Source organism: Ostrinia nubilalis, chromosome 4 (assembly GCF_963855985.1).
Source record: "Ostrinia nubilalis chromosome 4, ilOstNubi1.1, whole genome shotgun sequence".
Lineage (NCBI taxonomy): Eukaryota > Metazoa > Arthropoda > Insecta > Lepidoptera > Crambidae > Ostrinia > Ostrinia nubilalis.
The window spans coordinates 5,349,982-5,371,280 of record NC_087091.1 but is presented as its reverse complement, the minus strand read 5'-3'; the positions used below and the strand labels follow the sequence as shown (position 1 = coordinate 5,371,280).

The following is a 21,299-nucleotide window of genomic DNA, read 5'->3' as shown; positions in this document are numbered from 1 at the left end:
CTATTATTTAACGATTTGTTCCAGTGTTTGGACCGTCTAGCAGATTGCATGGCATTTGGCGCTCTTGAAGCTTGCCCAGAATGTAGAGAAGGACAACTTGTACTAGAAACTTATGGATATAAATGCACAGGTACTGCCTTTTATTTATATTCTTTATCTAAATAGAACAAAGCATTTTGACCCCTATTTAAAATTACATTTTATTTTACAGGTAGTGTCAGTGAATGGACAAAATGTACCTACACCACCCAAAACCCAAAGAGGAAGCCAATGATAGTGCCGAGTGCATACAAAGAAGGTTCCATATTCAACAAGTATAAACCAAAAGTGGACGTTCGTGAATTCATGGCTGCACCGCCGCCACCAGTGATTTTGACTGTAAAGTCAGAGGCAGGACCAAGGTAATGACTTATACAGGGTGATTTGTAACAAGTGATCATTTTGTAAGGGATTATAGTACATTTCATATGCAACCAATTTTGTTATGTATATGCCTTGGCAAAAGTCAACCATTTATAAGATATTTTGATTTTAATTTTGTATGGAAAAGTCGTAAGTTGTCTCCTTATGATTTTACTATAATCCCTTACAAGAATGTTCACTTGTAACATATCACCCTGTATAAATCTAAGCTCTTATTAGCACTATGCCTTTCGATCATTTATAGCCCTGACAAAAAAATCATTAAATCCTGTTACTTCGCGCAAGCGAGTGTACGAAGCGGACGTGTTGCAAATTTCTCTCAAAATATTTAAATATTAGTCAAAGTAAACTAAACTCAATAGTGAAAGAAACGGAGTTCATTATCAACTGAACGCAGTAAGTGACATAAGTCGTTGTCACATCAGCGAGCCAGACAAGAAGACCCTCTTCACCCCCTCGGGTGAACGAAACAGACTGCGATAATTCATCTCGCTTGTTTACCAGCGCAGTGCCACAACATGAGCGTGCGTCACTCACCAAGCAAGGGGCTCATTACGTATGGCGACAGCGACGGTTTGATGGCAACTCATACGATTGTGGCCAGTGGATCACAGCCCGACCTAAGACAACCACAACTGTTTGACTCCGAATTACAGCAAGTAACGCTAAGAAATAAAAGAAAACACTACGATGATGATTTGAGTGCCAAATTTGATGCCTTTGAAAGCAGAGTAATGGCAATTTTGACTACGATGACAGAAAAACAAAACGAAAAACTGAACACAATATCGCAAGATATATCGCAGATAAAAGATCAAGTTAGCCAGATGAAATATACAACTGATCGCCTAGCTGAAGAGCAAAATGAAATGAAAAAAGAACTACTAAAAGTCACAAAGTTCAACAAAGATACTGACAACCGAATCAAAACAATAGAAACTAACATTGATAAATTGAAATCAACTTCTCCGAGCAAGAGTTTGCAAAGTGAATATGATAATCTAATATCCGAAGTTCACGAGCGTTCAGAAAGGGCTAAAAATCTGATTATAAGTGGATTTGATGAATTGTCTTCTAAAAACGCTGAAGAAAGACGCAACTACGATATGGATCAAGTAAATAAAGCTATCAATATGATTGTTCCAGAATGTGAGGCACCTGTAAAAGTGATGAGACTGGGCAAGTTTGATATCAATAGAACTCGTCCCATCAAAGCATTTTTTGCAACGCCAGAAACACCAAAGAAAATCCTACGAAATAAAAACACTATACAAAAAGAATCTTCTAAAATCAAAATATACTCTGACGAAACACCTATTCAGAAAAAGGCGATGGAAACTTTAAGAAATGAACTTAAACAGCGAACAGAATTAGGTGAAAAAGACCTAATTATCAAATACGTCAAAGGCACTCCAAGAATAATAAAAACAGTTGCAAAAAACTAAGCAATTCAGATACCCAAACCCAGCGCTCAAATAATAATGATACTATAACTTATGAACTCACAAAGGACCACGTTAGTATAAACCAAACTGCGAAATCACTGAAGTTCCTGTATGCAAATATTAGAAGTATTGTCAAACCAGGTAAACTAGACGAATTGAGATGCCTTATAAGCTCAACAAAGCATCAAATTCATGTGATTGTATTGGTTGAAACCTGGATAAAAACAGAAGCAGAAGGACAGAGTATACAACTTCCAAATTATGCACATTATTATAATTACCGAAGTGGAATGAGGGGAGGTGGAGTTTCGATATTTGTGCACAAGAACTTAAAACATAATTACATCCACGATCTTTGTGAAGACGACAATCATTTTCTATGGGTACACCTGGATAGATTTTCTGTGGACATAGGCGCCGTATACAAACCAGAGAGAACTAATAACCCTAAATTTCTCGAAACGTACTCCGAGCAATTATTACAACGAAAAAGAGCACTGGTGTTTGGAGACGTTAACTACAATCTACTTAAAAGAAATCGACCGTCCACAGCCTATAAGCAGATGTTAAAAGAGACTGGATTCTTGATATTAAACAAAGTAGATTCCGAGTATTGCACACGTGAGTCTGAAAGCTCGAAAACAATACTTGATCATGTCTGCTCTAATATAAAGAATAACACTTTCCACTTAGCCATTGTGGAATCAGTAATATCAGACCATAAACAGATTTACTTAGAGATTCACCAACTTCAACCAGAAAAGAATTTGAAAATTGAATATCAAAGTATCAACTATAATAAACTACCCGGAGAACTGAACACGATGAAGCTCGGTGACTGCAATGGTGATTATGATAAGCTGGAAAAAATGCTACTTGAAGCCATTACCAAATGCAAGATAACAAAAACTAAGGTACTCAACCCTCTTAATAAAGACTGGATAAATAAAGATGTCATAAAAGCAATAATCACAAGAGACAAACTAGGATACAATCACATTAGAAGACCGAATGATGAAATAGCTAAAGAAGAATACTTTGCAGAGAAGAGAAGAGTGCGAAGATACATACAGAAGACAAAATCTAACTATTACCTGAAACTATTTGAACACTGTGTAAACAAACCGCTTAAAATGTGGCAACTTATTAACAACCTAAACAATAGGAAAGTTAAAACCCACGCTGCCCCTGCTAAACTTGTAACCTGTTCAGGTGAGATTACCGAAGTTGCAGATATACAGGGTGGAAACGATAAGTGATCTCACTTGATTATTTCTAAACTATACAAGATATCCAAAAACTGGTTACTGATCCTGAAAGTGCTTCACGAGTTCTATCCAACGGTACCAATAATAGGTTACAAAATAAATTGGATCTATCTGAAAATTAATTGTTTCCAGCCTCCATACATTTAGTAAAAGCACATAATATTAAAAACTATTCAAGATATCCAAAAACTGGTTACTGATCCTGAAAGTGCTCCACGAGCTCTATCCAACGACACCAATAATAAGTTATAAAATAAACTGGATCGAAGATTCAATGTTTCTAGTTTCCATACATTTACTACTGCCACAGTCATGGCACTCATGTCTTGATAATATTATAGCAAGTAAAGCCTAAAACCAATGTTTTCCATGAATAATTTTAAATAAAAATGCAATTTACGAGTTAATTTTAAGTGTTTATGATTTAAAATAAAAAAATAACACTTCTTATGTTGTGTGGCTGGCATAGTGGCATACATTTAGTATGGAGGCTGAAAACATTGAATTTTCGGATAGATCCAGTTAATTATGTAACCTATTACTGATATCGTTTGAAAGAGCTCGTGAAGCACTTTCAGGATCAGTAATCAGTTTTTCGATATCTTGTATAGTTTAGAAATAATCGAATGAGATCACTTATCGTTTCCACCCTGTATGTAACCATTTTAATTCGTTTTTTGCTAGCATAGGTTCTACATTGGCTAATCAGATACCTACTTTAAATAATATACCAGTGTATCATAGGCAGAATTCCCAATGTGAGTTTTCCATTTTTGACCCCGTTGCATCTGACGAAATCGGAAAAATAATTGATAATTTAAATCCAAATACCAGCAGCGGTTTAGACGGCATAACATGTAAAGTTGTTAAGAGTATTAAGCCATGTATCTTGGTTGAATTAACTAAATGTATTAACCAGTGCCTAGTGAGAGGTTGTTTCCCTGATTCACTGAAAATAGCCAAGGTTAGTCCAATTTTTAAGTCGGGTAATAGAACTGATGCAGGCAACTACAGGCCCATATCTGTATTGCCTGTTATATCTAAAGTGTTTGAGAAGGTTATTTATACACAACTGGAACGATACCTAAATTCCATTAATTTTCTCTTTAGTAAGCAATACGGTTTTCGTCCAAAATCCAATACCCTGTCCGCATGTATAGATCTTACAACTAGAATTAAAACGGAAATCGACCACAAAAAGATTGCCCTTGGTATATTCATCGATCTTAAGAAGGCGTTCGATACGATAAGTCACAAATTACTATTACAAAAATTGGAATCGATCGGCGTTAAGGGAATGGTACATAAAATGCTCCAGTCCTATCTCACAAATAGATACCAGATTGTTAGGATCGATAATATGCAGAGTTCAGCAGAATCAATCATATATGGTGTTCCGCAGGGATCTATTCTGGGGCCACTATTGTTCCTTATTTATGTAAACGGTATTGGCGATCTGGGTCTATGCGGTGATGTTTCTCTGTATGCCGATGACACTTGTTTGTTTTACTTTGGAGATGATATTGTTTCTACGGCGCAAGTAGCACAAAAAGACTTAGACGCTTTGTTTGGTTGGTTTCAGTGTAACTTATTAACTCTAAATATAGCCAACCAATTACATAATATTTAGCGCCAAAAATAAGCAAATCTCCCATTTTGATCCGTTAACCATCAATAACGAACCATTAAACCAAGTAAAATCTGAGAAATATCTGGGTCTTACGCTTGACAACCGCCTCACCTGGAAACCTCACATCGAAAAGACTCGTTCTAAATTAACATCCCTTATGTCTATTCCCCGTGGCAACGTTCGCTGCTTCCCCATGTCTGTTCGGTACACTATATACAACTCCTTAGTGAAACCCCACCTGGATTATTTGATCGAAGTTTACGGTAGCGCTCCCAAAACGAACTTGAAAAAACTACAAACATCGCAAAACAAAATTATAAAACTACTGTTCCAATTTCCCTACTTAACACCAACAACAGAAGTCTATAGGAAAACCGGCTTAATGTCAATAGCTCAAATGTATAAATTTAATACATGTTTACTTGTACATAAAATATTAAGAAAAACTATTCACACACAACTATCATTTATAACAAAATCACAATCACAAAAGCGTTCCTTAAGAAGACCTTACGATATTCAATTACCGTCACCTAGAACCAATTATGGCAAGAAAAATATAATGTACGAGGGGGCACAACTATTTAACGGGCTGCCAAATGATATAAAAAATACGCAATCTTTTTTCTCGTTTAAAAAGAAATTAAAGCACTACATTACAAAACACTTTTTAGAATTCTCGTGAAAAAAAAAAAAAAAAAAAAAACAATCTGGTTCATTGTACGAGCACATTCATTCATTCACATTCTCGCGTTTTTATTAAAAATTCTACTCGTAATGTAAGAAAAAAAAAAAAAAAACCGGTCACATAGCAACTGTGATAGCAACTGTTGAGCGTTACGTAATGGAAGCCAAGCAGGTTGCTGGTTTTGTAGTTGCAGTGTGGGTAGGTTAAGAATAAAACTACACTTGAATTTGAAAAAATATAGCATTTGAGCGGTTTGTTATTATTTTATTTTATTTTAACTTCATTATTTTCTGTACCTAGTTTCATTTAATACATAAATGAAACGAGCTTGTCTGTTGCGTGCACTTGCTGCTTATTTATTATAAAGTGTATTCTGTATTTTTCTTATAAGTGAATATAATTGTATTCTTTTAGAAAAATAAATATCTAAAACCATAAACCAAACCATATTTTTAATGTTTAAACTTTTTTACCAGCGTTAAAAAAGATATCCCGATTCCGCCGTTGAAAAACTTGCAATTCTTCATATACGGCAAGCTGAAGACGCCCAAAGAGGAGATGAAGAATCGCATCCTGAAGTTGGGCGGGCTCGTGGTCAACAAGCTGACTGACACGCTCGCGGCCGTCGTCTCCACAGAGAAGGATGTTGAGAGGATGCCCAATAAGATGGACGAGATTAAAGAGAAAGACGTGGAGGTAATTCATCTTCAAAATGGATACATAATATTCATTTTACATTACGCTTAATAGTCTTGGCATGGGTGAGACATGCAACCTGTAGGCCTAAGATGCGCGCCGTGATAGGCGGTTATCACGCCATTTTATCGATATTGCCCATACAAATTGACGTCGATAAAAGTTATCACGGCGCGCATCTTAGGCCTACTGATCGAGCTAATTGTGCACCTCGCTGAAATGCGACTTTCCCGCGATTTCCCCGTCCGTACCAGAGCGTCGATGTGACGTCACGGCTACCAGGTTACCAGGTACCAGTTAACTAGATCGGGTTGTAACTCACCCACGGTCTTAGGCCGCTTTCACATTAGGGCGTGAGAAGCGTGACAGCAGCGCGGCAGCGGCATTTTTATAATGTTAAGGCAGGCATCCGCACTGTCATATAGTACGAAATTATCGGCAGTGCGTCTGTCGCGCGTTTGTCGCACTGCTAAAGTCGCCTAAATGTGAAAGCGCTCTTATATTCTCCTAGTAAATGCTCTAACACTGAGTTACTCAGTAGCTCATTTAACTTATTGTTTCCTTTTTATTGTTCAGGTTGTTGATGAGGCTTTCTTCGATCTCATTGACCCAAAGACAGGAACCGTCTCCAACACGTTGGAATTAATCAAGCAGCATAATATCGCTGAATGGGGATCTGGTGTAAGTTTTCTGGACGATTAAATAATCAATTTCATTGGATTTTTTTGTAAACTGCAAGAAGTCGTGGTTTGAAACTAAAGATGCACTTATTTTGTTTTTATTTTATTTTTATTTTGTTATTCAGCCAGAGAGACGTATTCCGCAAGATGTCGTTGACGGGAAATCGATTCCTAAATCTGGCAGCATGTACGTTAAGTCTTCAAAATCGGCAGTCAAATTAAAGATTCAAGGTATCTAATCAAGCTTAAAATGTACTCACTTTTCATTTGTATCGTTTTATTGTGTACTTAAGAGCGTTGTAGCAAAAAGTTGGCGTTCGAATTTTAGGTTTTTATTGCTTGACGTCGCGTAGTGAGTGCGCAAACTGCATTTATCTGTACAATTTCAACGCTGCGTCGACTAAACGATCTTAATCCGTAGTTGTATCGTACCTAAGACAGTACATCATACATAATAATAAAGAAATAATATATAATTTACCTATTTGATTTTTTCTCAGATTAGACTTTTAGCAAAATCAAGTTACGTAATTAATGTATTTTTTACACTAGTAAATCCCGCGACATGTTTTTAATCTTTAAATTGAGTAAAGTAATAAGTTGATGGGTTTGAAAGAATTTATGTTTTATTTTATTCTTTTTACAGCATCAAAAGCTTGTTTATGAAAAATATTCACTATTTAAATTTTACTTTTGACTTTTTAGTTTTTATGATGCGGGATGGAAAAATTAAAAATTATTCTGATTTTGAGACATTTCCGCACATAAATATGGATAGGTTAAATAAATAGAATGAAATGTATGAAAACGAGCGTGCCATTTTTTAAACGTTATCTATAATATCTGTGTCCATCAAAGAGCTCGTAACTAAACATCGTAAGCGCCATTCACATTATTATCTAAAAGTTAATAATAAATATTTAGTTTTTGTAAATCTAAACAAGTCAGGAAATCAAAGAGGTAAATACTGATATCATTGTGATTTTATAGAATTTATTATTATAAACCACGGTCGTATAATGCTAAAAAATCAGAGGTAACTTTAAGATTTTTATCCATAGAGCAAAATTTATCTAATCGTGTTTTTAAACAGTTATCCCATTAGGTACACATGCGTTCTGTAATACAAACCCATCAAAAACAATACTTGTCAAAAAACCAAGTCTCACTACTCAGTTGTTCTACGGTAAAAAGTTGTGAGATCCATGTAATACCAAGTCCAGTCCAGGAAATCATTAACGTTTTTCATAAATATTTGACTTGGCCATCGCATAAAAACACGTGTAAATTAAATTATTTAGTGCGAAATGAAACGAAATTTTGCATGCCTGTGTAGACGTGCAAAATTTCAGCTCAATGGGAAAACGGGAAGTAAGTAAATTTTAAGTTGCAAGATTTTACAACTCTAGATGTCAAAGAAAATAAAAGCTTGTAGATAGCTTTACAAAGAAAAGAAAGATTTATGAAGAAAATAAAAAGTACTGTCTACGATACATTTGTTAGGCCGTGTTGCACCGTCTTACTTTAACATTCACATCAAAATTTTGGATGTCAAAAATCTGTCTAACATAAAACACCGGTTATTGTCAGTTAGGGCACAGAATAATAATAAGTACTACGTACAGAAGTTTTACTTCGCGAAGGTATTTAAAAAAATGTATGCTCAATGTCATTAACAATATGGTGTAATTTAGCCTGTCTCAATAGTCAAGCACCATTTTGTTGACAAACGTCAGTGATCGGCACTGCGCCGAAGCTATAGGCTGACTTCGGTAAAATGATGTGACGTGAGGTGCCAAACTGCGAAAAATGGCGGAGGAAATACATGATTTAGCATGAATTATCATGAATAATATTAACTACTTATTTACCTCTCAGTGTCTTGAGGCAACTTAAAAAAGTACATTCTGTGTTTTTATTATTATTTAGGCAGTTAAATACTGCACAGTATTTAGTACACCATTTTCTTTATTTTCTTCCATCATACACAAGAATACGCGTGCGTGAGTCAATGTTCGCTCGTATGTGAGTGAAGCCTTGTCGAATAGTATCCTGTAGGTGGGCCATCGTGCGTGTTTTGTTTTCGATGATTAAACTCGCGGAGATGAACAGGCCTGGTTAGGGTCAAAGTTAGGTGGTGCATCTCAGCCTTAGTGTATTTTAATTAAATTTAATACAAATAAGGATGACGAAAATAATCGATAAGTGATCTCACTCGAATATTTCTTATAGTAGGTATACAAGATGTGGAACAAATGGTTACTTACTGAAAAAGTGCTTCATGAGACCTAGCAAACGGCATCAATAATATGTTTAAGAACGAACTGAATCTATTCAAAAAACCTATATTTCCAGCTTTCATACATTTAATACAGTTACAAACAAACACGAAATCAATGGTTTCTGAGAATTCTGAGTGCCTTAATGCCGTCCCCTTTATCTGTTTATTTAGTATTTATTAATTAGTATCTCTTGATGATATTGTAGCAAGTTAAACCTAAAATCATGTTTTCCGTAAATAATTTAAATAAGAATGCAATTTACGAGTTTGTTGTTTGATTATTACATATTACTCAATTAAAAATTTAAATTTAAAAAAATAACACTTCTAATATGGTAGGTATGGCTGGCGGCATACATTTAGTATGAAATTCGGAAACATTGAATTTTTGCATAGATCCAGTTTATTCTTTGACCTATTTATTGTTATTGTTTTAAAGAGCTCATGAAGCACTTACAGGAACAGTAAAAAGTTTCTCGATATCTTGTATAATTAAAAATCAAGTGAAATCACTTATCATTTCCACCCTGTACCTATACTTTTAAAAATAAACTCATTTTATACGTTCATTTGTATAAGTATCTACAATACAAATACCTAACCAACTTAGTTGAAGTTTTATAAAACTATTGGTCTAAGTGTCATCGAGCGACCGCTGGTGGATTTGCCATTTACCTGACCTACCCCTTTATTACTAAACGTTTAATATCAGATGAATAGTTACGCACCAATTTCTTTCATTCAGTCGTGAGTAATTGAACTTTCGGAACGCTATTCAACTTTTATTAGTAAGGAAGAGTATTTTTATGTTGGTAGAAACACAATAGCATAGACTAATGTTTTGAAACCCTGTTAAAATTTTTATTAGTCATTTATTTTTTTCTGACCAAACAGATACCATAATAATATCTTTTGTCTATTCTACCCATATTCTGTAAGTAAAATAATAAAAAGTTTGAAAAGAAAGAAATTACAAGTCCGATTTACCTAAACAAATAAATTAAAAATACTTGCGGATCAAAAGTACTCAATCATACTACAATTTACGAAAAAATCACGCGTGACGCATATACGTCAGTGGGCAGTCAACTGACATAGACCCGGCGTCTACGAGTGCCAAAGCACGACTGATTTATGCCATTTGATGCACCCGATTTTATAGTATTTTCAAATTAATTTTTCATTTGAAGATTGAAGATAGATATTTTTTCTTTATCACACAATAATAGTACTATGTTTCTTCTTAAGTATAAAGTAGTTTATGTTGCCAAATGACTTTTAGATTATGAGATGTGACCTGTTTTCTTGCAGTAATTTTCTCGAATTTTGACTATCTTAGACATGATAAAAATGCATTTTCATGAATTAAACATCAAAATTTTCTCAATACACTTTCTTCTTCAGGGTATGCTTATTCTAATGAATACATTATATCTTCTTACTTAGAAATAAATTTGTTGTAATATTAGTTCAAAGTTGTGCCTTCGCGAGTTACCTGGAAATCGGGCTTTCGAAATTCGCTGTTTTCGTAGGCAAAAATCCAATTTGAACGAGATTTTGTCAATAGACATTCCGTAAAAACGTATGATAATTACGATGATATAAGTCAAAAGAAGCTATAGCAATAAATTATATGACTAAAATCATTTCGAAATCTGCCAAATTCTCGATTTCTGCATGAAAAATGTGACAACGCTCTTAACCTTTTTTCGTTTTTCCTGCTCTACTTTCTATGGTCATCATGTCAGGTTTTCTTATATTTTTTCACGTCTTATGTTCAGCTATATGTATGTACCGACTTCTTTTTGAGCCTTTAAAATTTACTCCAACAAGTTTATAATCTTGCTTCTTCTTTCGTAAATGTGCATATCAACTTTTTTTTTATAAAAAGATTATTAGCAATTTGTGTTGCACAAATTACTAATAGTCCCGTTAGCCCCTCGTGTTAAGCTAAATAAGCTTGTGTTACGAGTGGGCTCACCGCAATAGTCGAGCGGCGGTGGGATTCGAACCCGCGTTCCTCGGATCTCGAGTTGGCCAATCCGACCACTTCACCGTTGGGCTATCGTGGCTATAACTTGCGGTCTCATTATAATTACCTCTCTCATTGTTTAATTGTATCCTACTTTTAGCTGATTTTCTTCAAGGGTGTCGCACACCAGTGTGTGTACGACAATACTGTAAAAAGACACAAGTACTATCAGTCAACTGCTGAGTTGAGAAGTGTCCGAAAGTAAAGCTTTGTATCTAACAAAACCAATTTTTTATCTATTTACTTCCAATTTTAGGAGGCACCGCAGTGGATCCCGATTCGGGCCTGGCTGAAACCGCCCACGTATACAAGGACCAAGACGGCACAAAGTATTCTGTGGTTTTGTCCAAAACTGATATCGTTGCAAAGAAGAACTCCTACTACAAGCTACAAATATTGAAGCACAACTCAAATCAGAAGTAAGTTTATACATCTACTTGGAATAAAAATAAAGGACTTTATTTTATTAGAACTTATTTTCACTTATTTAACATCCTTTATACTGCACAATAACCCCAACGCTCGCACACTCACTGCGGGCGCCCGTCCCAAAGTCGCGACTGCAATATAATTACGCGCGAGCGATAAGGATGGGTAGCTTGGGGTCATTGGCCAAAATTCTACGTGCTCCCGGACCAGACTATAGAAATTAAATAAGTTATGTACTTAGATAGCCCGATAACAGACAAGAAGTATTTATAACTAAAATGTTATCTCGTTTTGTCTTTTAGATTCTGGGTGTTCCGCTCATGGGGCCGCATCGGAACTACCATTGGAGGTAACAAGGTCGAGGATTGCTCGTCTGTTCATGACGCCATCCACAAGTTTGAGGAACTCTACTTGGAGAAAACTCAAAACCCATGGGAGGCACGCCACCACTTTGTAAAGGTGAGTTTAGTTGTTTCCAGAACGTCACGACAATTCTTTATTATCCACAGATGGTATTTATTTTATTTACTTACAATAAATAAAATGCTTGAAAGCTCACAGAAAGTCCAAAGTGCAAAGGTATACTATCGGTTTTTTATATTACTAGCTTTTATCTGCGGCTTCACCCGTGTGAATTTTGGCCAGTCACAGAAAGTCTTTTTCGCTCGCAACTCGAGGGATTAAAAAACTATCCCAAGTTTTACGAAATATCATCGTCGCTGGGGCAGAAAAGTTCTCGAGTGGCGACCACGAGCCGCAAGATGTAGTGTGGGCAGACCTCCTACTAGTTGGACCGACGATCTGGTGAAGGTCGCGGGAAGTGCCTAGGCCCTGGATGGGGGCGGCGCAAGACCGATCATTCACTGTGGAAATCCTTGGGGGAGACATTTGACCAGCAATAGACGTCATTTGGGTGAAACGAACGTTCGTTCGTTCATTTCAGCCGAAAGACGTCCACTGCTGGACAAAGGCCTCCCCCAAGGATTTTCACGAAGAACGGTCCTACGCCGCTCGCATCCAGGCACCTCCCGCGACCTTCAGCAGATCGTCGGTCCACCTAGTGGGAGTCCTGCCCACGCTACGTATTCCGGCGCGTGGTTGCCACTCAAGTCAAGAAACGAACGACGAAGTGTCAAATAACTGGTCAAAATTTAATATAGATATCCTATACTGAACCGTCCCAGTGACATTGAAAGGGGGGCGCCACTGTCGATACCGGATCGCTGGTTCCGATTTTTGCCACGTCTGGACAATACTAAAATATCATTTGCAGGAAGGCGCTACTATCAAAGCGGGTTACTATTTCCGATCTTTGCCATTTGACGTTTCAAAATCGTTTCATTGGATTTAACATTTCAATGGACATTTTTAAGTGTACAATGTACACTTAAAAATGTCCAATGTTGTTATGTAACAATGTTGGTAGACCTAATAAATAAATAAAATCATTTTGCGTTGCCTTAACAGTTCCCCGAGTGCTATTACCCCATTGACGTGGACTACGGCGACGAGGAGGCGGCGCCGGCGGCCCTGGCCGAGGACCGCGCGTGCGCGCTGCCCGCGCCCGTGCAACAGCTCATCGTCAAGATCTTCAACGTGGATACTATGAAGAAGGTGCTGCTGGAGTTTGAGGTACGTTGCATTTATACAGGATTCTTTTTAAGCAGGTGGTGTTAGATGAGTGGAGTTTGAGGTACGTTTCATGAGTGCAAAGGTGTCTATCTATCTATAGCAGCCTTTGGGTTCGCCTTCGAACATAGGCCTCCTCTTCAACCCTCCACCGACTTCTGTCCCTGGCCACACGCATCCAGTTCACTTCAGCCTGTTGCCGGATATCGTCTGTCCACCGTTTAGGCGGTCTTCCCCTGCCGCGGGTGTTGTTGCGGGGTCTCCACTCCAGGGTCTTTCGGGCCCTGCGATCCTGGTTCATCCGTGCAATGTGCCCTGCCCATCTCCATTCCATCCCCATCTCCATCTCCATCGACGCTGACAGAAAAGTCTGCTGAGAGACTCCGAGTCGCACAACGAGCAATGGAAAGACAGATGCTTGGCGTTTCCCTACAAGATCACAAAAGGAACGAGTGGATCAGAGAAAAGACGGGGGTTAGAGACGTGGTAGAAGTGATTGAGAGCCGCAAAGGTGTAATGTATACAATTAGGTTTCTACCAAGGCGGAGCGGTGCGAAGACGAGAGAGTGCGACGAAGCTGGCAGGCTATTTCCACCAATGCGGAGCGGAGACGGAGGAAATGTGTGATCTATGAGGAGTAGCTGTCAGTCTATTGCCGCGCCGCACCGCCGCCGCTGTCAAATTCTATATAGAAAAACATGATGTGCGCCCGGTACTTCTCCGCTCGATCCATTTCCGCCGAAGCGGAGAAGAGTGGAGATATGCAAATAATGGAATCTGATTGGTTATTCAAAAAACTTATCTATTCCGCGCCGCCTTGGTAGGTACCGGGCCTTACACACGCGTGTTATGTGTTTGGTTTTGGCGGGATACGGTAAAGAAAACGCATTGCAGTTAATGCGCACTTGCCGTGGATTGCCGTGTTGAAACATTGTTAAACAAATAAATAAAATAAAATTATGTGGAACCGCAATGCAATGCGCGTTAATCGCTATGCATCTTATGCAGGAATCGGCGAAAAAAGAAACTGCGCTCTTTAAAACATTGTCAAGTTGATGCAAGGTTCAACTTCTCCTAACACCAGTTTTAGACCTTATAAGAAACACACTGTATTATTCATTGTCTTTTCACACTTTTTACAGCTTGACACAGAGAAAATGCCACTGGGAAAACTATCAAAGAAGCAAATTAAAGCTGGATATCAAGTATTATCGGAACTGATCAAACTCCTTGAAAAAGGGCAAATCAACCAGAACAAAGTAGTCGACGCTACAAATAGGTATGTACAAATTATTAATGTTTGTTATTTTGTGTATTTGTTATGATATTTTTAATTACAATCAAGGATAAAAATTAAAATGTTGATACTTGTTGCAGATTCTTCACATTGATTCCACATGACTTCGGAGTGAACAACCCGCCGTTGTTGGACAACGTCGATTTGATTAGAAGCAAAACAGAAATGCTGGATAACTTGCTGGAAATAGAGATTGCTTACAGTCTAATGAAAACGGGTAAGTTTTTTACGGTATGGAAGGATCCTATCACTCTAGCTCTAACAAATATGGATACGCAATTTAACGCTTCAGTCGTCAACTTTCGTCGTCAGTCGATACATAGCAATGTTTCGTGCTGTTGCATGCTAATGTTTGTCGATCGTTTGGTGTAGTGGTTCTAAAACGGACTATATTAGTCCGTTTTAGAACCACTACACCAAACGGTCCCGGGTTCGATTCCCGGCCGGGCAGAAATTGAAATGATGAATTTTAATTTCTGTGATGGGTCTGGGTGTTACTATGTATAATATGTATGTATTTAAAAAGTATATATGTAGTATATCCGTTAAACTAGCACCCATAACACAAGCATATTAATTGCTTACTTTGGGGCTAGATAGCGCTGTGTGAAATTGTCGAAAGATATTTATTTATATTTAATGTGTATTTTTAATGTGAATAGTATAATCGTTTTTAATCCGTTGATACACCACGAAAATGCTGGGGTACTGTGCTTCTAATGCCTGTTTTCACCACCAATCCCTAATTTTTAAGTGATCCCTATGGTTACACACAACAGGAATTTTGTTTTCTTAAAAATTAGTGATTAATGATGAAAAAGGGCTTAAGACAGTTTATTTCCTTAACTGAGGAGACCTTATAACTTGTTTCAGAGCCTCAAGAAGGCGACAGTCCCCTAGATGCGCACTACAAGAAGCTGAAGGCCGAGATCGGGCCCCTAGACTGCTCTTCCGAGGAGTACCAGATGATCGCCACTTATCTGTCCAACACGCACGCCGCCACCCACTCGCACTACAAGCTGGAAATTGACCACGTGAGCACTCATCATCATAGTTTTTCAGCCATAGGACGTCTACTTCTGAACATAGTTCTCCCCCAATGATTTCCAGATCGGTCTGTTGGTAGCGGCCTGAATTCAGCGCCTTCCTGCAAGCTTTAAACCAGTGTGCAGGCTCGAATCTGTCCATCCATCCCTCAAAAATAGTTGTGGTCACATCAAAGCCACCCGAAAATCCATCTCAAGGTGCGTACGGTTTGCGCGATCCTGTGTTACGCGTAGTTGGAAAACTCTGTCCACGCGTACATTGGATACGCGTACAGCTCCTGTACGGACCGCCGCGAACCTGTACGCGAGGTCAATCGATCCAAAGCGCTCCGCGAGCCCCAGTCATTCGCCATGACTCCGACAAACTTAGCTGTATTTTCATTATTGAAACTCGAAGAACACGCGTGTTTATTCATTTTGCCGTCCAAATATTCGACTCGGACTCGCGACAGCGCAGCGTGCACACGCACCTCGTGGCGCTCGTCGTTAAAAAATCTCGCAAAGTGGTATTTTGTTAACAAATCTACTTGAGTGTTATACCAATCGAAAGTGCAACATCTAACCCTTGTAGTGATCAACTCAGAATAACATAAAAACTAAACGCCAATTCACTAATTCACTTTAAAATCTCGTCCTCGCGCTCGCACACAGGACGCTTCACGCGACGCGGATAGCCCGCGCGCTAAGGTCATTCAACCCTCCGGCCGCTCGCGGACTTAATTTTGGCGCTTAGTGAATCAAGTATTTGTGTTCTACGTTCGTCATAATAAAATGCGGCCTACACGCTCGGGAACGAAGACATGTTCTGTTTGCCAGAACTATATCTCTGACAAAAACTACATTGGATGTACATACAAGACCTGCAACAAAACCTTTCACCTGCAATGCCTCAATGGAGATGGTAAGGCTCCTCAAGATAAGGCAACTTGGATATGCCCGGACTGCAAATGGACTGTCAACAAAAAAAGCGGTGATAAGTCGGCCACTCCCGCCACCTCACGCCACGACTCAGAGGCCTTGATGGTTCGAAACCCCTCTGATATGCAAGCCCTCACCTTAGAATTACGCCAATGTCGGGAAGAAATGGCTTCACTGAAACAGCAATTAACACAAGCAGTCAACTCTATCTCAAACTGTAACGAGCGCTTAGATGAGATCACCAATCAGCTGTTTCAATCGAACCAAAAAATTACTTACCTAGAAGAACGTAACTTGGAACAAGAAAACACAATACAACTTCTACAAGAACAATTAAATATTCAGTCACAAGCACAGCTCCGTAACGAGATCGAGATCGTCGGTGTCCCAGAACACAAAATGGAAAACCTATATCACGTGGTGCTGACAACTGCATGCAAGATCGGAGTCACACTTAACGAGGCTGACTTGGACGACGTCAAGAGGGCTAGCATTGGCCGCCCACCTAAAGCTACAGATCATAAGCAACTACCTCGGCCCATCGTGGTGCGATTCACACGCAAACAAAAACGAGACGAGTTTATTAAATCGGCCAAAACAAGACGCAATCTCAACGCAAAGGACATTGACCCCAACAACTCAGAATCCACGATTTACGTCAACGATCGACTGACCCGAGAAAATCGACAGTTATTTCGAGAAACAAGAATTCGTGCTAAACAACTCGAATACAAACACTGCTGGACCAACGGAGGAAACATCTTCGTCCGCAAAAGGGACGGTGCGGGGCCCATTCATATTCGCCGCCACTCTGACCTGGATCGCTACCTGGCTGTTAATACATCCTCATCGAGCCCCCGGCCTCCTGCTCAGTCAGCTGCTGCCGCGTCAAGTCCCCGCTAAAATTATCAGCTTTCCATTATTAACAGATACAGCCTGCTACATTAGTATGTACCTTTTATTTTTGTTATTATTAATTGCTCATTTAAATTTTGGTAAGTTAATCTTAAGGAAAGATCTCATAATGTTAAGTTTTCAAGTTAAATTTAATAATTTATATATGAATGTGTATTATGCTGTTTGTTTAGAGAAAAAGCTGGAGCATAACTGTGCTTTAATCACTAACAAATTATCAATAAGAACATATTTAAACTGTTACTATAGTATGTACCTAACCATTTTATTATTATTAATTGCTCTTTTAAATTGTGGTAAGTTGAACATAAGAAAAGTCCTTAGAGTATTATTTTTTCAAGTTAAATTAATTAACTTACATATGAATGTATATGCTGTTCGTTTGACTATAATTACTACTATTAATTATTATGCTATACGCTTAGTACTTATGTCAAAATATCGTACCGAACACATGTTATTATTAGTTGGCTTCTTTCTCTTACGCATGTCAAATAGAAATTGCAAGCAGCTAAATATAAAAATGAACTGTACTAAATGTTCACTAAGCTTCATGTTAACTAACAGTATAACTCCAGTACTCGTTACAAAAAACAAATTGAAAACTCTCACTTCATACTTATACCTACAGCAACACTCTAATGCACTTGTTTCTTCTTCACAACACTACCAACAACCTCAGAACATCTTGACATGTAGTAGCCGAACTTGTTTATATGAATTTTTATCTGCAATTAGTCCCGACTCTTATATGGAGTATTCACATCAGATCTCAGGTCACAAAACACCAGTTAACTTTGTTTGTGTTACTCAGTTCCCTCTGCGACATCAAACTTACTTAATCTACAAATGTGTGGTTTTTCTCATCTGTTTTATGAATAAGACGTTACATAAATATGACTTTTAAAATGAATCCCTTACAGATAGCTCAGGATATAGATGATACCTGTAATGTAGAATGCCACACATTAGACTACCCGGAATTGTGTAAAAAAGTACTAAATGACCTGTATACATTTAAAATACTTACTATAAGTAAAACGAGTCAGTTGCTGACTTACGACTGTCTTTTATTTTTATTTTTTTAATTACCATATACTATTTTGATATACATACTTTCCAACACCCCCACTATATCAAAATAGCAAATAATCTAAATATCTATTACACTATACATTTACAATCTCACAGTCTATACAAACACAAAACTAGGAAATAATAATTAAATTTACTTTTATCAAAACAATACCAAGTGCTTGCATAAACTCATTGTAACAACCTATCAATTCACATTACAAATTTTGCAAATATATAACCTCTCTCTACATGCTTCTGACAAAGCCATGTACTCTGCCTCACAGCTACTGAGAGTTTCTCTGCAGTTCTTTGCTTTTTACTTTAGAACATCTCAAACAATAACTTTTGTTTTTTAACAAATACTCTAAAATTATCTTTGCATAATTCCAATGCAATCCTGAACACTTTACTATTGTATTCAGATTCCTTATTAAATAACCATTTGCACTGTACTACGCTAGCGCCATCTGGAGCGTCGACAATCTCCCAAACTTGGTTGTCGTCAAATGACTGCAGCTCTTCCGCCATCGCCTGCAACCACTGTTGTTTCTCGGGACCACTGACAGCTTCAGCATAAGTCATGCTATCTTCTCCTATAGACGTAGTACGAAAATTTGCACAACCATACCTTTCTGGCTTTTTTCTTTGCCTTTTCTTTGGTTCTTCACAGTCTGGCTTATCTTTACACCCACTGGAACTCGACTGAACAAAAGAGTGTTCTGGATTCACCGCAGATTCCTCCAGCAACTCCCCCACTGAATCTGTGGTCTCTACTGGAACAGTAACAGCTTCTACCAATCCATAGCTCTTCATCTTGTTCATGTCCGTGCTATTAACATGACCAAACCGTCTGTGCCATGTGACTCCACCGACTGTTGTCAATAAGCAATTCTGTGCTTTTACTCTCACCTTATATACTCCATCAACCAGATCAGCTACTGCAACCAACTTGTTCAGTCTGTTCTTTACGAGACATTTATTCGGCTTAAATACGACGCTGTTCCCGTTTTTAATCAACTCGCTCACCGACAAGAGGTTAGTCGTGAGACTCGGTACACACAACGCATTCTTCACAGTTATGTCGTAATTGCAACTTGTCGTTATTTCTATGTCACCTGAACATAAAACAGGAATTTTCGTCTTATTGGCAACGATGATCTCTGGTAAACTTGATGAGTGTTGAGGATTTTTCAGCCAACATTCATTCGGTGTCATGTGCATACTTGCACCGGAGTCGATGTAAAAATCACTTTTACTGAAACCTCCACTGAGAAATACAACGTTGAAAGCATTATTCTGTTTCTTAGTTTCTGTTTTCTCCTCTAAAAGTGGACACTGGTTACGGTAATGACCAATTTCTCTGCAACGATAACAAATTATTGTTTTCGTGTTGTTGACATTTCCCGACTTTGACGTACTGGTTGTCTGTCCGCCATGTTTGCTAGTGCTGTTCTGTTTAACCGGTTTTTTCTGCCATTTCGCTGCTAATGCCGAGCTACGTTCCGTTTCACTTAGATCTTCCACTTCCATATCAAGTAATTTCGACTTGATCGAGTCCGCGGTTATTTGAATCCCGGAGTGCTCTATCGCCATTATCATAGGCATGAATCGCTCAGGTAAACCAGCAAGTAACAATGAACCAACCCATTCATCATTTATAGCGAATCCTGTTCCGCTTAAACGTTGAGACGTTTCAACTATTTGTGTCACATAATTCGTCATATTTTCACAGCTTTCCAATCTTATAGAAATCAGGTGACGAAGTAACGTTATTCTCCGTGAAAATCCTGAATCGTCGAACAAAGAATGCAGTTTTGTCCACAATTCCTTCGCGGTCGTTGTATCCTTTATGTGCACAAATAATGATGAATCAATCGTCAAAATCATTTTTGCTCGAGTCTTTGCATCTGCCGCTTCTGCGACTGCACCCGTTCCTTCTTGCTTTAGGTACTTCTCTGCACCCTCCAGAACTAGCAAGTTCTCCACTGCGAACGCCCAATCGTCGAAATTTTCGCGACCTTTTAACTTTGGCACGTTAGCGAGATAACTGGAACTCATTTTAACTGACTCAACACGAAAAATACTACAATAAAACTATTTTTTCACTTAAAATGGGTCTGGGCCCATAACCTATAAGTAAAACGAGTCAGTTGCTGACTTACGACTGTCTTTTATTTTTATTTTTTTAATTACCATATACTATTTTGATATACATACTTTCCAACACTTACCTTTAATATAAGAAGCATACAAAAGAATTTTGATAATTTTATCATCACTCTCGGGCGATTTGACATCAAATTTGATATTCTCATCTTAACGGAATGCTGGTTAAATGAAAATTCTCTAATCCATTCACTCGAAGGTTACACCTGCTATCGTACGGAAAAATATATTAACCAAGCTGGAGGCGTTGTCGCTTTTGTGAAATCGGAACTAAACCCTACCTTTTATGAACCTGAACTCCAAGATGCAAACTGTTTAGGCGTAGATATACCTAATCAGCCATCTATCCTAGGCATTTATCGTCCACCTTCGTTTTCGAATATCTCACCTTTTTTAAGCTCACTAGAGTCCTTATTAGAAATTACCAAACACAAATCCGAATTTATTCTCACCGGTGACATTAACATTAATATAAACAACACTGATCTAAGTGCACCGTATATTTGTCTCATGGCAGAACATGCCTTATTTCCTGCGGTTAACAAGCCCACACGGGGAAATTCTTGTCTTGATCATGTCTTTGTCCGATCTAAACGTAAAGCCACTTCTGTTGTCTGCCATAGTAGTGTTACTGATCACGATATTGTTTTAACCGGTTTATTGAGCAAATCATACTTAT

At 38.1% G+C, this 21,299-nt stretch overlaps 1 protein-coding gene across 1 annotated transcript in view; it reads left to right on the top strand.

Annotated features, from left to right (window-relative positions):
* The window catches only part of LOC135088547 (poly [ADP-ribose] polymerase), a 46,275-nt gene that overhangs the window by 9,053 nt on the left and 15,923 nt on the right, over positions 1-21,299 (top strand). The window contains exons 6-16 of the mRNA XM_063983384.1: positions 25-130; positions 212-401; positions 5,931-6,150; positions 6,727-6,831; positions 6,956-7,061; positions 11,400-11,562; positions 11,875-12,031; positions 13,040-13,204; positions 14,344-14,480; positions 14,579-14,715; positions 15,372-15,532. Of these exons, the coding sequence (XP_063839454.1) occupies positions 25-130; positions 212-401; positions 5,931-6,150; positions 6,727-6,831; positions 6,956-7,061; positions 11,400-11,562; positions 11,875-12,031; positions 13,040-13,204; positions 14,344-14,480; positions 14,579-14,715; positions 15,372-15,532 (1,647 nt within the window). The remainder of the gene's footprint in view (positions 1-24; positions 131-211; positions 402-5,930; positions 6,151-6,726; positions 6,832-6,955; positions 7,062-11,399; positions 11,563-11,874; positions 12,032-13,039; positions 13,205-14,343; positions 14,481-14,578; positions 14,716-15,371; positions 15,533-21,299) is intronic.